Raw genomic sequence first — 14,338 nt, forward strand, 5'->3', positions numbered from 1 at the left:
TATCCACAGTCCCAACTGGATGTTCTCGTCTGGTGAGCTACACACTATTCAAGTTGCACATGGTAATTTATGACTGCCTTGTAATTGGCTTGGTTGCCCAGAGCTAGCAAAAAATCTGTTAAGATGCCAGGTAGGAAAATTTAATTTGATTTATTGATTTTCATTAGATTATCTTGACCTTGTCTGGCTGCAGGCTCCTCACTTCCTTCTACTTAGGATGGTATACTGTCCAGAGGCAGAAAAGGAGGAACCAGATGTGTTGACTAATGATGGCGTCTAGATGTTCTGATAGTTTTTCTTTCGTTTAGGATACAGATGACTAATATACTTACGTGTGGGATAGCAGATACATGAAAATGTTTATTGGCTAGTAGCTATAGTTTTGTGGAATTTTTGCAAAGTTTACTTAAACATTTTGTGGAGAAGTGAGTTGAAAGAGGTGCAGTCAAACTACAAAGTGTGATTGTAATGTGATATAAGATTTTTTAAAAAAAGTTTTCTGCAACTTATATTTTATATCTAATACTTGGTATAAATTATCATTGTTAGCATTGGTTGCCATTCTTTCATGGCTAGTATGGAAAGCATTTAAAGGACATGGTAACCACAATCTTCCTTCTCACTGCTATATAATTTGTTGATTATGAACAATCAGATAAATCAAATTCTTCAAGCTGCCTCATGCTCATCTCTTGAACCAGAATGTATATTACAAATTGTGATCAACGCCAGTGTGGTGTAGTGGTTAAGAATGGTAGATTCGTAATCTGGGGAATGGGTTCGCGTCTCCGCTCCTCCACATGCAGCTGCTGGGTGACCTTGGGCTAGTCACAGTTCTCTGAAGTATCTCAGCCCCACTCACCTCACAGAGTGTTTGTTGTGGGGGAGGAAGGGAAAGGAGAATGTTAGCCGCTTTGAGACTCCTTCGGGTAGAGATAAAGTGGGATATCAAATCTGAACTCTTCTTCTTATTTGTTGTTGTTTAGTTGTGTCCGACTCTTCGTGACCCCAAATAGCAGTAGTACAGTTGGCTTTTTAAAGTTTCATCCTATATTTATTTGATCAGTATTGCTAATTAGAATCAATTAGACCAACCTAATATTTCTCTTCTTTCTTTTCCCCTTCTAGAAATTAAGAAGCCACCAGTGGCCCCAAAACCAAAATTTGTGGTGGGACATAAAGTAGTGCCACCTCCTGTGGCACCTAAACCAGATGTTGTCCTTGCAGATGTTTTACAACCCACAAAGAAAACGAAACCAGCAATAGCACCAAAACCAAAGGTTCTCAATTGTTTGCCTGTTCCTGAGATTAAAACTGTGCCATCACCTTTAAGGAAAAATTCCAAGAGTTTAGAAGAATGCAAAATAGACTCTTCTGAGTACTTGGTTCATTTGAATTACAAAAATGGAGCCCCAAGAGAAAATACTGCTTATATTATATCTGTGTGTTCATGCAGTTTTGAATGCATGCATAAATTTGGGAATGGGGAGAATACTTGCAAAAATCCAACCATTTTTGAACAGCTGGAAAACTTAGAGAACATTGATAGAGCTGAACAACCATCATCATCTCTGAAATCTAGAACAATACTTGATAGCCACAATGGTAAAAGTATACATAAAAATAGGGTAATTTTAAAGGCTAATTTTTTAGATGAAAAGCTCAAAGATGTACTAACACAAAGTGTATGCCCCAATAACAGCTGTTTGAAGCAAACACCTTTGAACAAATTTGAAAAAGATAGCATGAGTAGTTATAAAAAGGACATTAAAATTGAGTTTACAGACCTGGTTTCGCCATCATCCAGTTTGGAGGAAATGATGGGCAATTCAAGCAACCATGCAGAGATGCCTGGTATCAAGTCTGAAATGTCAGAAAATCCTCTTTTGACTGAAAATACCAACAGTTCCTGTTGCTCGCTTAACACAGCACCTTTGGAAAAAGTTGATACTAGTGATTTGCACACAGGCATCTCCACAAAAGGGACTGATGAATCTTTATCTTCATTAAGAGTAGGCTCTACACCATCCCCTAAATCTGCCCCAGTTCCAAAACCAAGAAAACTACGTGCTGCTCCATGTCTAATCCGGCAAGATGGCATAGATATCTCAGGAGAAGGAACAAAAGAACCACTTCCTTCAGACTGCAGTTCTGCTGGGCTTTCTGAGCGTGCTGTTAGAAAAACCACAAAAATTAATGTTCTTTTTCAAAGTGTTTCCTATAACAACCGAGAACTTATACATGCACTTGATAAATCAGAGAGTCCTTCATGTGTTGCTGGGAAAATGATTCAGGAGGCAGAATCTGCTGAATCTGAAGAAATGATCCAGCAAAATGTCTTGCCTGAGGTTCTGCATGAAAGCCCTCACCTAGTAGGAAATACTGAGCAATCTTTAGACCTTAACTCAGTAAATCCTGCTGACAATATAATGGAACATAACTGCATGTTGGCTGCTAACGACAAAAAACCTGGATTTATAAGGTGTAGTAATCTTTCCATGAGTTTGCCTAAGCAAGTGAAATTATCGTGCAACCAGCATTTGCCTGCCTTTGAAAGCCTTGATGACTTTGCACAAGAGAAGGAACATAAAGATGCTGAATATAAAGATGAAAGTTCACCAAGAGTTGTTCCTAAGAAGCCTCAAAGGCACAGCATCCCTGCAGCCGGACTATTGAAAAAAGCCGCATCAGAGGAACTGATAGAGAAAAGTGCCTGCCTTACTAGTGAACAGAGAGATTTAGATCCTCCCTTGGAGCGACCTCGTATAAGGCATTTGTCAGCCAAAGAACAAAGTATTTTGCAATCCTGTGATACTCCAAAGTTGTCTTTGGAGAGAACTGTTTGGAAATTACCTCATCCCATTCTTCCATTTTCTGGCAATCCGGAAGCCTTAAAAAACACCAAGAATGCAAAAAACACTCAACTTGCAAGTGCTGTGACAAAACCTCGAGCCAAATCCTTGTCTTCTGTAGATATGGACAGAATACACCCAAAAGAGCCCCCAAAAGAGCCTCAAAAGAAATATTCACTAAAGAAATTCCTAAATATGAAGCTGTCTGTTTGCTTAATGAAAAGTGACTTCCAGAAATTTTTGACCAAGGGTAGCCAATCGGCGGATAACGGCACTGTTACTTTTTCCAGTGATGAAGCGCGTGGCAAAACTCGGAATGCGGCTAGTGCAGCAAATGGAAGGAAAACTAAACCCTCAAAGGCACATTCTGCAGAAATGGGCAGCCTATCCTCACAAAAGGGAAAGCAGAGGTCCAGGAGTCAGGATGAATCAACAAACAGCCAGAGATCACAGTCCTTGGATGAACAGAGTTTCTTATCGCAAGGCCATGTGAATTCTCTTACTCATGACTATGTACCAGAATATGAAAATGTGAGCCATTATGAAGAAATCCCAGAGTATGAAAATTTATCTTTTGTGCCAACTGATAAAAATCCACCTTTTGATTGGCACAATTCTAGCAGTGCTGAAGACCACGATGCTGATGTGTATGAGGTACAGGAGCTGTATGATGCAACAAGGAGATGTTCAGAGTTTAGCAGGTAGGATACTGGAGTTGGGAGCAAATCATATACATTTTGGTGTCCATCTACACAAACAGTTGGTTAAACTCTTTCTGCAGACTTTCACAATGCAATCCTGTGTGTGTCCTAGTATATTCCATCTAATACACTCCCAATTGTATTGTCAAGGACTGGAAAGTCATATTTAATGAATTACGTTGGCCATATCACTCCATATTTTTGCATTCATACATGATCAGCAGAGATGTTGAATAACTTGTCATTTTGGAAAGTGTTATTTCTTAAACCTTGACGCATCCCTGGTTAGAAACTTAATGTTGATTTAATGCTGACTTCTTGAGACTGTGACCAAATAACCTAATTCTTTGTCATAGCCCAGTTTTGCAATCTTTTAATTCTCCCTAATCATTCTGGTTATTTCCCCCATGCGATTATTAGGAGTGACTGAGAAGATAAAGCCTGTCTTTTATGCATAAACTGGAGAAATGATTCTCCAAGGAAATTGCCATCTCTTACTGCAACATTTTAATCGGTGTTCTTTAAGTCTTTAGCTGAATCAGGTGGAAAGGCAGATATAGTTCCTTACATTAATTCCCCAGCTCCTCCTCTAGGCAGGGCGGGGAGAAGCCAGAAGGCGGGATGGAGGAGGCGCTGCCATGGTGTGTGTGTGTGGGGGGGGAGGGAATGGCGCAGCCCAAACGATCAGAATCCCCACACCGATCCATACGGCGATTCCCGGACTGTCTGCGGGCTGGATCCAGAAGGCAATTGGGCTGAATCCGGCCCCCGAGCCTTAGTTTGCTGACCCATGTCCTAGGATATTCATTTGAATCCTATCACATTTGATATCAGACCACAAGATTTTAATATCTGTCAACAGCTTTCACCAGTAATTTGCTGTGCAAATAACACCCCAAAAAATTAAAAATTACCACTACCCCTTTTATTTTAATAATTAGTAGTAACATTCTTCTTAAACCATAAGTTAGTTTGCTTTTTAAGCAGAACATCCTTTTATATAATTATGTTCCAACGACAGCTTCCCTCCTGGATTGAGAAGCAGCTTAGTGAGAGGAGGATTGCCAAACACCCCCCCCCCGAACAAAATATGATCTTCCTGTAAGAGCAATGTACTACGACACGATCACAGAAGACACTTGTAACTTAAAAGTGAAGTGGAAAGTCTAACAAAATCAGAATGGATGAAAGGCCTCTTTGTATGACTGGACAACAGCCTTTTCCTGTGTGTTATTTTCAGCATCAGCTAGCTCAGGAAATACAAATTTGTATTGGATTCCGCCTGCCCCTCCCCCTTTATGGTGACATTCTAATCCCTGTTTTAGAACCCCTGATTCATGTTATTGTTTATAGTAAATCAGATTGTAGGAAAGGATTTCCTATGCATCTTGGATAAGGAAAGGATTCCACTCCCTTCAATACTGAAAGCCATGGGAGGTCGTGGAAATTTAACAGCAAGAGTAAATGGGTTCAAATGTTTTTGTGTGTTTGGTATTGTACTAAGGTAGTATTACCAAGCTGTCAAAAACTGGTGCAAGCCAGGAGCTTTCTAGATGAGCAGATAATCGTATGGCAAAACTGTTTCAAGATGCAAGTGGTGAACTGCAGCAATGACTGTTTCACTTTATTAAAAACCAAAACACAAAATTCCATGCAGATGGAAAACAAGAGCTCTGACAAGAGTTAGCCTGGTCTTCTCCTTAACATGCTAGTTTTATGTTTGTATAATTGGAGGTAGGGTTATTCTTATTATTAGTGCCATTTGTCTAAATACCCTCTCTATGGAATTGAGGGCCATTGTTAACTGTGTTGGAGCCATGGTCCAGGTGTTTAACTAAACCGAACCCTTCATCATTGCGGCTCAGTAATTTTGAAGATTAAGTTCCCAGGGAGATCAGAATGAGTTACAGCTGCATGCTTAACTAGTAGGGATGGGTGCCAAGTAAGGTGCACATCAAGGCAGGAATAGCATGACATTAGTAGCACATAAAAAGACCCAAAGCAATGCCAAGATACTGAAAGCTGACAAAAGCCCTGTGGTGTTCAGACCTGTTTCCCTTATTGCTTTTACAGCTTCCACTAATGTGAACAATATGGTAACTTAGGAATTATTTGGACATGTCTGCACATGAGTTCTTCCTTTATTCTCTGTGTGCATAGAAATGCGGAGTGCTGATACTTATGCTTTGTTTGATAAGAAGCTAATAAAATATTAGGGCAGGGGTTGCTCTGACATTTTTTATGTTATGCACAGCCAATAGATTCTGTATAGCACTTCCATTTTGTTTTTCTGGCTATTTGGATAGCTACATGGGGATCAGAAAATATGCTAGCAGGAAATATAGGTCCATCATCATTCATACTGTGAATGTTGTCATATAACTATTGCATAGACAAATGTTGTTAAGAAGCTGGTGTTAAGATGAACTGGGATTAGATTATATGCACAACACATCAAACACAGTTCAAACCATAGTTTAAGATCCTAGTTAGTAAACTGGCATTAAACCACACTTAGCTAGTTCCCAGTTATGTCTGAAAGACCTAACTAGCTAACTAGGATCGAGGTGCTAGCCTGGGGTCCTTTGAGAGGCAGGGCGGGGTATGAATTTAATAAATAAATAAATTCTAAAGGAAGGAAAGGAGATTGTGGTCCCTGTGCTTATTCTCAGATGCTAAACTAAATTATGGTTTAGCTTGTTGGTGAATGTAAATCTTAACTGGCCCAATATGTACCTGAACATTTTGCAGCTTTCCTGTAGCAACTATCCATAATATTTATAAGTGGACACGTTTTTATTCACAACCTACAGCATGACACCTAATTAACAGACCACATTTGTATTTTGTTTCTTCTCTCCTTAAAGGAGGGGTGGGATAAAATTAGGATGGCTTCACTTACAATGGGTTGGGTTGGGGTTCAGTTAAGGATCACAAGCCTTTGTTGGAGATCCTTTGTTGTTACAATAAACTTTTATAGAAGATTGAGTAGTATAGCCCAAGCTATTTTGAGAAGCCAGGTGAGATTTGAAAGGTACACACTCTGGAACAGTTGATATTGTGATGTTGGAGCATGCTGGGTGCAACTTGTCAACTGCACACATCCTCTGCTACACTGCTGTTGATCAAGACTGCATTTTGTTTCATTCATGGGGCACCTTTTTCAGTTAAGTGACCACTAGGGTTGACTGTGCAGCCATGAAGATTTATTGATAGGAATCAGGTGTGCCTTTCTTTAATACTGTTAAGTGCACAAGTGTTTTTTTTTTACTCTTGCTAAACTGTCTTAATATGTTTAGGAAGTCTTCATTTGTATTATGCGAACTTGACTATTCTTACAATAATTTATGTGGACCTGCATGCATCTGAAGGTGGCACAAGGTAAAACTGTGTGTAATTGATAGGCTTTTGACACACTTAAGAGAGTATCCAATTAAATGAGACTTCCAATGAGTATTTACTGTATACTGATAAACTAGCTGCTGGTTATGCTGTTAAGTTGAAAATAAGTATCAGCTCCCCAGAATTGAAGCATCAGATTTGATATTACTGGGTGCAGATGTTGCTATTTCTTCTTGAAATGAAAACTGATATATAAATAACAACAACATTATTTGTACCATAAAATAGTTTGTACACACCCTCCCGACTATCCTTCCATCCAAGCAAGCAACATTTATCACAGTTCAGGGACACATTCCAGGCAGGTAAAAAGACTCAAGGGGGGTGCAAAGCAGAACCAGTGGCCTGAGAAGTGCTGTGCTGGGGGAGGTTGTAGTGTATGCCTTGGGGGCCAGAAAGAGAAGCCTGGAGGGGGTCACCTTTGGTCCCAGGCCTGAGGTTCTCCTCTGGACTACTAGGACAAAAATGCCTACTGTTAATCCCAGTAATCCTGCATCTTTAATCATTGTAAAAAGAAATCTTAAGATTTTGGGTTTTGCGAGATAAATACTGCAAAATGTCTAGCAGCAGTCTCATTTTCTGATGAAATTATGCTGAGAGTTGTGGTTGGAAATATTTTATTCTACATAAATGTATTTTCCCTGGTTTGTTTATTTGTTACCTGCTCTGAACTTAAAAGTTAATAAGGCAGCACCTAGTGCAATATTCTTGCATTGTGATTGAGCTGATACTTTTTCAAGAAGTGCAAATTCTTTAAGTTCAGCGAAAGAGACTCTTGCTGTGGTGTGTGGGTGTTTGAGAGGCAGCTGGCTCACATGATACAACAGGGCATTCTTACTCAAAGACTAGTGCAGTGATTTAATGGTGACTTGTTTCACATGACTGCTAATTGCAGAAGTTTCTCTTCCCAAAAAAGCTTATATGCGGTAATCCTTGACACTGAAAACGTGGGAGATTAATATTTCAAAGGAAGTGGGCACATTGTACATTTCGTTCATTTTGTAAACTTATTCAGAGATATTGTGTAAATTTGAAAAACTGGTATGAGGTCAGGAGTTCAAATAAAAAAGGAGTATTGGACAGATGTTTAAAGAGATTCTATCGAATTAATAAGAAATCTAAGGGGAGAAGATAAACATGGTTTCAGGTGTATTCAGTTGCTTTTAGGATTGCTGCACCTCTGTCACTTGCACAGTAATGTTGTGGACAGATGTAACCCATGAGTTTTTCTGCTAGGTCTTTGTTCTCCGCTAAGACTAAGGTGTTGGGTCTTCTCCCTGGACAAGGCCCTGAGTGCCTTCTCACGGTGGCCAGGGCTGTGCTGCTTCACACGTTACCCTGTCTTTATAAGGATCCTCAAGTAGTTTGTCATGAGATCCAGGTTTCAGAACTTGGTTGCTCCTAGAATTGGGAATAACCTTTCCTAGAGGTCAGAATGGGGCTTAGCACTAGATGAGCGTCGGGGGGGGGGGGGTCCCTTCCAACTCTGATTCAAGTTTCTGCCTGGCTGAAATGTGTCGTTGAACTAATAATAATACCTACCCCTGAACTTTGTCTTTTCTTTCATAGTTCACTTATAGCAGACTTGCTATACAATGCACAAGACTAGCAAAACAGTGTGTCCTGAAACTATTGGCACGATTGAGCTACTTTATACCACTTCATTCTTTGCCAATTATTTCTAGGCCAATTGATTTGGAAGGCAAAAGTAGTTTGAAAGAACTATGCTCCCTGCACTCCAAAATATTCAATAAATGTCTTACTAAGCAACATACTTTAAAAAAATCATTTGATTATATGCTAGCAATAGAGGAACAAGCACCTTCATGATGTCAGGGTGGCCTTCCTCTCTGAGTTGCTGTAAGAAGGTGGGTGTATCTAATCAAAAGTGACAGCATCTTGGGTCCTAGCAGTGTGGAGTCACCAGGTGTCACTTAAAAAAATTTATTGTGGCAGCTGTCAGAAAGCATTTTTGTTTGCAGATTTGAGCTGACTTCTATAATAACTAGTGTGTGTATAAATATATAATATACATTATCACTGCAATCCTATACATGCCTGCTCAGAGTGCCCTAGGAAGAGGGATTGGTTGCTAAGCCAAAATTTCTAAATTGTAGCACGGTACGGGGAATAGGGATGTCCTAATAACTCTCAACACTCTTAAACTATGGCTCCCATAATTCCTTGGAGGAAGGCATGACTGTATAAAGTGGTATCATATGTATAATGTGTATTGGGCCACAGTCTTCTAGCACCACTGTGCACTGTGTTGTAAAAATATGTCCTTGAATCCATAAGAAACTAAATGAAGGAGGACAACTTTCATGGTTGTGTCATAGAAAATAAACGAAACCATGCATATAGAGAGATCCTGTGCTTGGTCCCAAACATTGACAAAGATATATTTTTGCATCTGTCTGGAAAATTTAAAAGGCATACACCAGGATGTTTAGTTTGTAATGCTCTTGGAAGGCCATTATACTAACCATGAAACAGTCTTAGTAGCAGATCTTAAGTGGATTGCTGTCTCATTTCTTTGGGATATGTTAAAGAATTTAGGATTGTATTAGCAATGAAGTAGCCTTATTTAATGAACAGTGACTATGCCTCAGCCAAAGCATTATAATACAATGTTTTATATTGTAAAACAATTGTTTCATAGGTCCTCAGTAGAAGTACTTGATGGCTCTGATTTGGTGTTGGAAGATGAACATTCAGATGATGAGATGCTACAGAGAGATGTTGATAGCTCTGATGACGATGATGACACAAATTCAGACTCTAGCAAAGGAGAGCCTGATACACAGGAAAATAAGCAGGTAGATATTGTGACTTGGAGCTTAGCTAACTTTCTAAATGGAGAGAATTTGGATCCTCTGTGAACTACTACTGGCGTATAGGAGCAGAGCAACATTTTTCACCATTCTCCCCTTCCTCAGTCACTGCCTCTCAACCAGTGCTCCAACCCTCCAGAGTAGATTTTTGAGGCATGGCGATCAAGGGAAAAACACTGGTGGGAGTGGCCTGTTAGAACTTCTACCAGTGGCACATTAATTAGGATCAAAGCAAATGTGTTCCTCTGGCATTCTAATGTTAATTTACTTCCTCCATTTTTGTACCACCTCTTAGTATAAATACAGGCAATTTGTCACTCATGTAACAGTGCAGAAAATGCACCATTTCAGCACCAAAAGAGGGTGAGGCACAATGAGGAATCCCCACTTGCACACATTCTGGGGATGTGAGCAGTAAGAAAAGTATAGTAGAAAGCAAACAATAATAACATTATAATAAAATTTAAACATTGAATGGAATTGGTAGGAGTAAAATCATCACAGTATTGACTGGGCAAAACAACATTTTTCCATTAGAAAGATGCTTTTTATGTCTCCATCCATCCCTGGGCCCAGTCCTGCCAGGTCTTCTGGTCCTCAACCTCCAAAGTTTATCCAAATTACTGCACTTGCCTGTTGCTATTAGCAATGCCTGTTACCAGAACTTTGTGAGGCACAGATATAGTTAAAAATCTAATGATGTGCATGGAACATCCCTGGAAAGTCATACTGGACAATTCCATCTTCATTGGAAAGCTTCTTGTGTTTCACAGGACATGTATTAGTATACATGGAACTTAGGACTTAATTGGCAAATATTATCTTCTTTCTCAAGCTTGCCTACCAAACATTGAATCTTGCAGTTGAGGATCAAATTTCCTTCCTTCCTTCCTTGACCATTGCAAAACATTGTGCAGCTGCAGAGAAAATTAAAAGCATGTATAAATTGTTAGCCAAAGAAATATATATCTCTTGGCCTTGCCAAGCTCTGATTAAAAAATAATTGTTTGAAAGTGAAGACAATCAACTTTTTTAAAACCAGAGTTTTCAGTTTCCAGTTATGGCTCAGTAACATCATCCTGACTCCAATTTCTTTCAACAGATAAGAGGTGCCATTTTTAAGACAGACTCCTAAGTGGGTACTAGTGGAGGCAACTAGCAATTAACTGAACATTAACATTTTTTATGGCACCTAAACATGAATTCACTTGTACCCTGAATACTTGAAAGTGGAGATGAGTGTCACCCCCCTAGTCAAATTTGACTGGACTTAACTGTCCAGGGGTCCTTTACCTTTTTTTTTTACTTGAATACAGAGTACAGAGCAATAGGCCAATAAAGTTGTAGCAGAAAGAAACTAAGATTTAGGGCTGTTGCATTGTTTTAAAATACCTTGTCTGCATTCTACAAAGTTTAATTTTATTTGCAGATTAAAGCAGCTGGGAAGAAAACAAAAGTTTATCATATTGCTAAAGAAATAATGAGCTCAGAGAAAGTGTAAGTATTGGTGTAAAATTTAATAATTTATGCATGGAAGTATGTATGTTTTTCCTTTGTGGTTGAGATAATATTTACTGTTCTTGTTTTTATATTAGGTTTGTAGACGTTCTGAAGCTTTTGCACATTGTAAGTATTTATTTCACTTCATAAGCATGTTTGCTTCAAAGTTAATTATTTATGAAGTTCTTTTCAGAAAATGTATTCAACTGAGTTTCTTAAATGTTCATTCTTTTTTTAAAAAATAGCCTAATGAAACAGCAATTAAATACCAACTCCAAACTCCTGGAATGCTTCCTAATGAATAGAAGGAATAGAATGTTTGAGGTGCATTAATTTTTCTGTTGAAGTGCTGCAGGAAGTTTGAATGTTACAAATGTGCTTAGAACGTGTACTAGAATATTTCTAGGCCTGCAGATGCAAAGGTGGAAGGTCTAGCTGTCAGAAATCCTGGTGCATTCCCAGTTCGGTCAGAAATGCAGTAGAGCAGGAGGAGGGTGCTCTTTTGTGATTTGTTTTTGCTTCTGACCTCTGAATGCTCTTGTTTGTGTGCGCACAGGTGAACTTTTGCGCACTAAAGAATATATTAACACAGGTTTAATTTGTTTATGGTAGCTTTTGAGTTGCCAAGTACCGGTAGTCTTTTGTGCTGGGAAAGAAAATAGCACACTCTTACCAGCTCTGTGAACCCTGCCATGAGGCTTCATGAAACAATTCATGTAACTGAGGGGGACAAGGGCAGACTCACCCTTATAATGCCGAGTTCAGATTTATTGCTTCCTGTTGCCATACGCCAGTGAAACAGGTTGTCACAGCCCTATCTTTTGCTGTCATTTTACCTGCATCGCCTTCTCTTAGAATGTGTAGGCTTGTTCGTGTATACATTGAAGAACATCCAAACTGAAGGAAATACTGAAAAGTAATACTTTTAGGGTGTGTTAATACTTAGCTAGGCATTAAAGGAATAGAGTTTTTCTACAGATTGTTTTCAAGTATTACAAGAAATATGTGAGCCTGACTTACTAGGCAGCCAGGTTTGAACCTGACGGTTCAGGTTTCGCTGATTCTTGGGCAATCAAAGTTCAGAGGCTGAGGATTGCTTGCTAGGTCAGGGCTTTTTAAATTTCGCAGTGAATCTTCCATTAAGTAAAAAATAGCTGTTTGAATCTCTCCAGATGAAAAGCAAAGATCCCCACAGCCAGTTTTTTCTTCTTAATTTTAGGAGTAATTGGGGATTGTGGAGTCTGGTGCAGCTTTTTTAATGGTCAGTAGGAGCAAAGTATAGTTTGATGATTCAGATGTAAAGGAAAGCAACTGATTAAAGCAATGTTCAAAATGGGAGGAAGAAGCATAGGTGTGTATGGATCTTTCATGTCAGTTGAGACATTGACTTCACCAGGATTTCTCTTTGGTAAATGTACTGGGCTTATAACCTCACAGTCCCAGTTAACAAAAGATTCCTTTGCAAATCACTTTCTGCTAGCTCTTCTACTTGGCCAGTAGCTGGGAAGTGTGACAAAAGGACTTTAAGGTTCTAGGATGTGTATATATGTGGATTACATGACATCAGGCATAATGAAATGCAATTTATATATAGTAGTAAGTTTTTTTAATTAAAAAAAAGATGAAAGGCAGTATTCGATTACACCACTGCTCCAACATTTCTTGCAAGATGATGCAGAAGTTGTTGGGATTTTTTGCTTTAAATTGGCAGTATATGAAACTGTACCTTACTAGTCTGTAATTCAAGACTGCAGCACCTGTAACCCATTAAAATTTAATAGAGTAATTGAGCCTTTCCTGGGACTCACCTAGGAGCCACATGGGCATGTTAGAATCTGCATATGCATGTTAGAAGCTGAAGTGACTAGGCAGTGGCTTCTGAAGATTGACAGATGTACTTTTTATATTAAAGAATGAAGAGGGAAACGTCTTCAGTGCAAAGTGTTGCACTGCTGGAAGCCTGTAACGAATTTTGCTTGGTTACTTTGTAAGCAGCTGCTTGTAAAAGCTGAGAAAAATTCAGTGTGTGGCTTTCCTCAGCAAGGCAATGCAATGGTGGGGTAATCTGTATCTGTTGATTTGCTGCCTGTCTTGCAGCTCTAAAAGGCACCAGACCTCTCTGCTAAGAAAGACAGTAAGCTGCAGTATGCGCTTCAGAAATGTGATGAATAATTTTCTCGTCTCTGGTACGGCACAAACAATTGAAGTTTCTGCCTTTCCTGCTCCTATTACAAGATAGTTTTACTCCATCCTTTTGTGGGAGAAAGATCGCATTATGTGCTGCACTAGGCTGAAGAGTTTTGGATCACTGGACCTGCAGTTGCTCAGGCAGAACGTTTTGCTTTTCCACATAGCATGAAGCATACATCTGTTCTTGTTTTCTTTTAAGGGCGGAATGTATCAGATCAATAGGGAGAAGGAGTAATTAGTTGCAAGTTTTAAGCCAAAAAGAGCTAGACCTCACAATTATTAGCCTTTGACTGTCCTAGATTCATGAATAAATGCATTCAAGATTGGGTCGCAACATAGGTCTGGCTTGTGCAAGTTAAGAGTACACACATCCCCAGCATATTTTTCCTCTTATGTTTTTAAAAGTGTTCCCTGTTAAATGTTATACATCTTACGCTTTGCTTAAAGTTATCTGGAGCTCCTGTGTTCCATCTGGGTTCGATTAGCTATAGTAATTCCTCAGCTTATTTCTCTGTGTGAAGGCAGTGTTTGAAGGTCACCCCCGGGATGTAAAAAGGCTAGTTAAGTTTTGTGTCGCCAGTTGGCTTACAACATACAAAAACACAGCATTTCCATATGAATGAGGCCATCTGTTTCCACTGAAACCTTGTGCAGCTGAGTCTCCAATACCAAACCGTACCTCTGTTCCTTTCTGCTTCAAGTCCTCTAATCTTAATAGGGGTTGTAAGGAAAGGAAAGTGCTGACCAGTGTTCACCCACCCCCACACACGTTGCAAAACAGCTGTGCATGCATTTACATAATTGCTTTGCCTTGTTTAGATTTGTACATTTCTCCTTATTGCACTGTTTACATAAAGTA

General features: G+C 39.3%; 1 protein-coding gene across 2 annotated transcripts in view; it reads left to right on the forward strand.

Moving 5' to 3' along the window:
• The window catches only part of FGD6 (FYVE, RhoGEF and PH domain containing 6), a 51,482-nt gene that overhangs the window by 11,100 nt on the left and 26,044 nt on the right, over positions 1-14,338 (forward strand). For both annotated transcript variants that reach the window (XM_081878195.1, XM_081878194.1), the window contains exons 2-5: positions 1,129-3,553; positions 9,618-9,774; positions 11,219-11,286; positions 11,385-11,415. In XM_081878195.1, the coding sequence (XP_081734321.1) occupies positions 1,129-3,553; positions 9,618-9,774; positions 11,219-11,286; positions 11,385-11,415 (2,681 nt within the window). The remainder of the gene's footprint in view (positions 1-1,128; positions 3,554-9,617; positions 9,775-11,218; positions 11,287-11,384; positions 11,416-14,338) is intronic.

Source organism: Podarcis erhardii, assembly GCF_964252035.2.
Source record: "Podarcis erhardii genome assembly, chromosome: 10".
Classification (NCBI taxonomy): domain Eukaryota; kingdom Metazoa; phylum Chordata; class Lepidosauria; order Squamata; family Lacertidae; genus Podarcis; species Podarcis erhardii.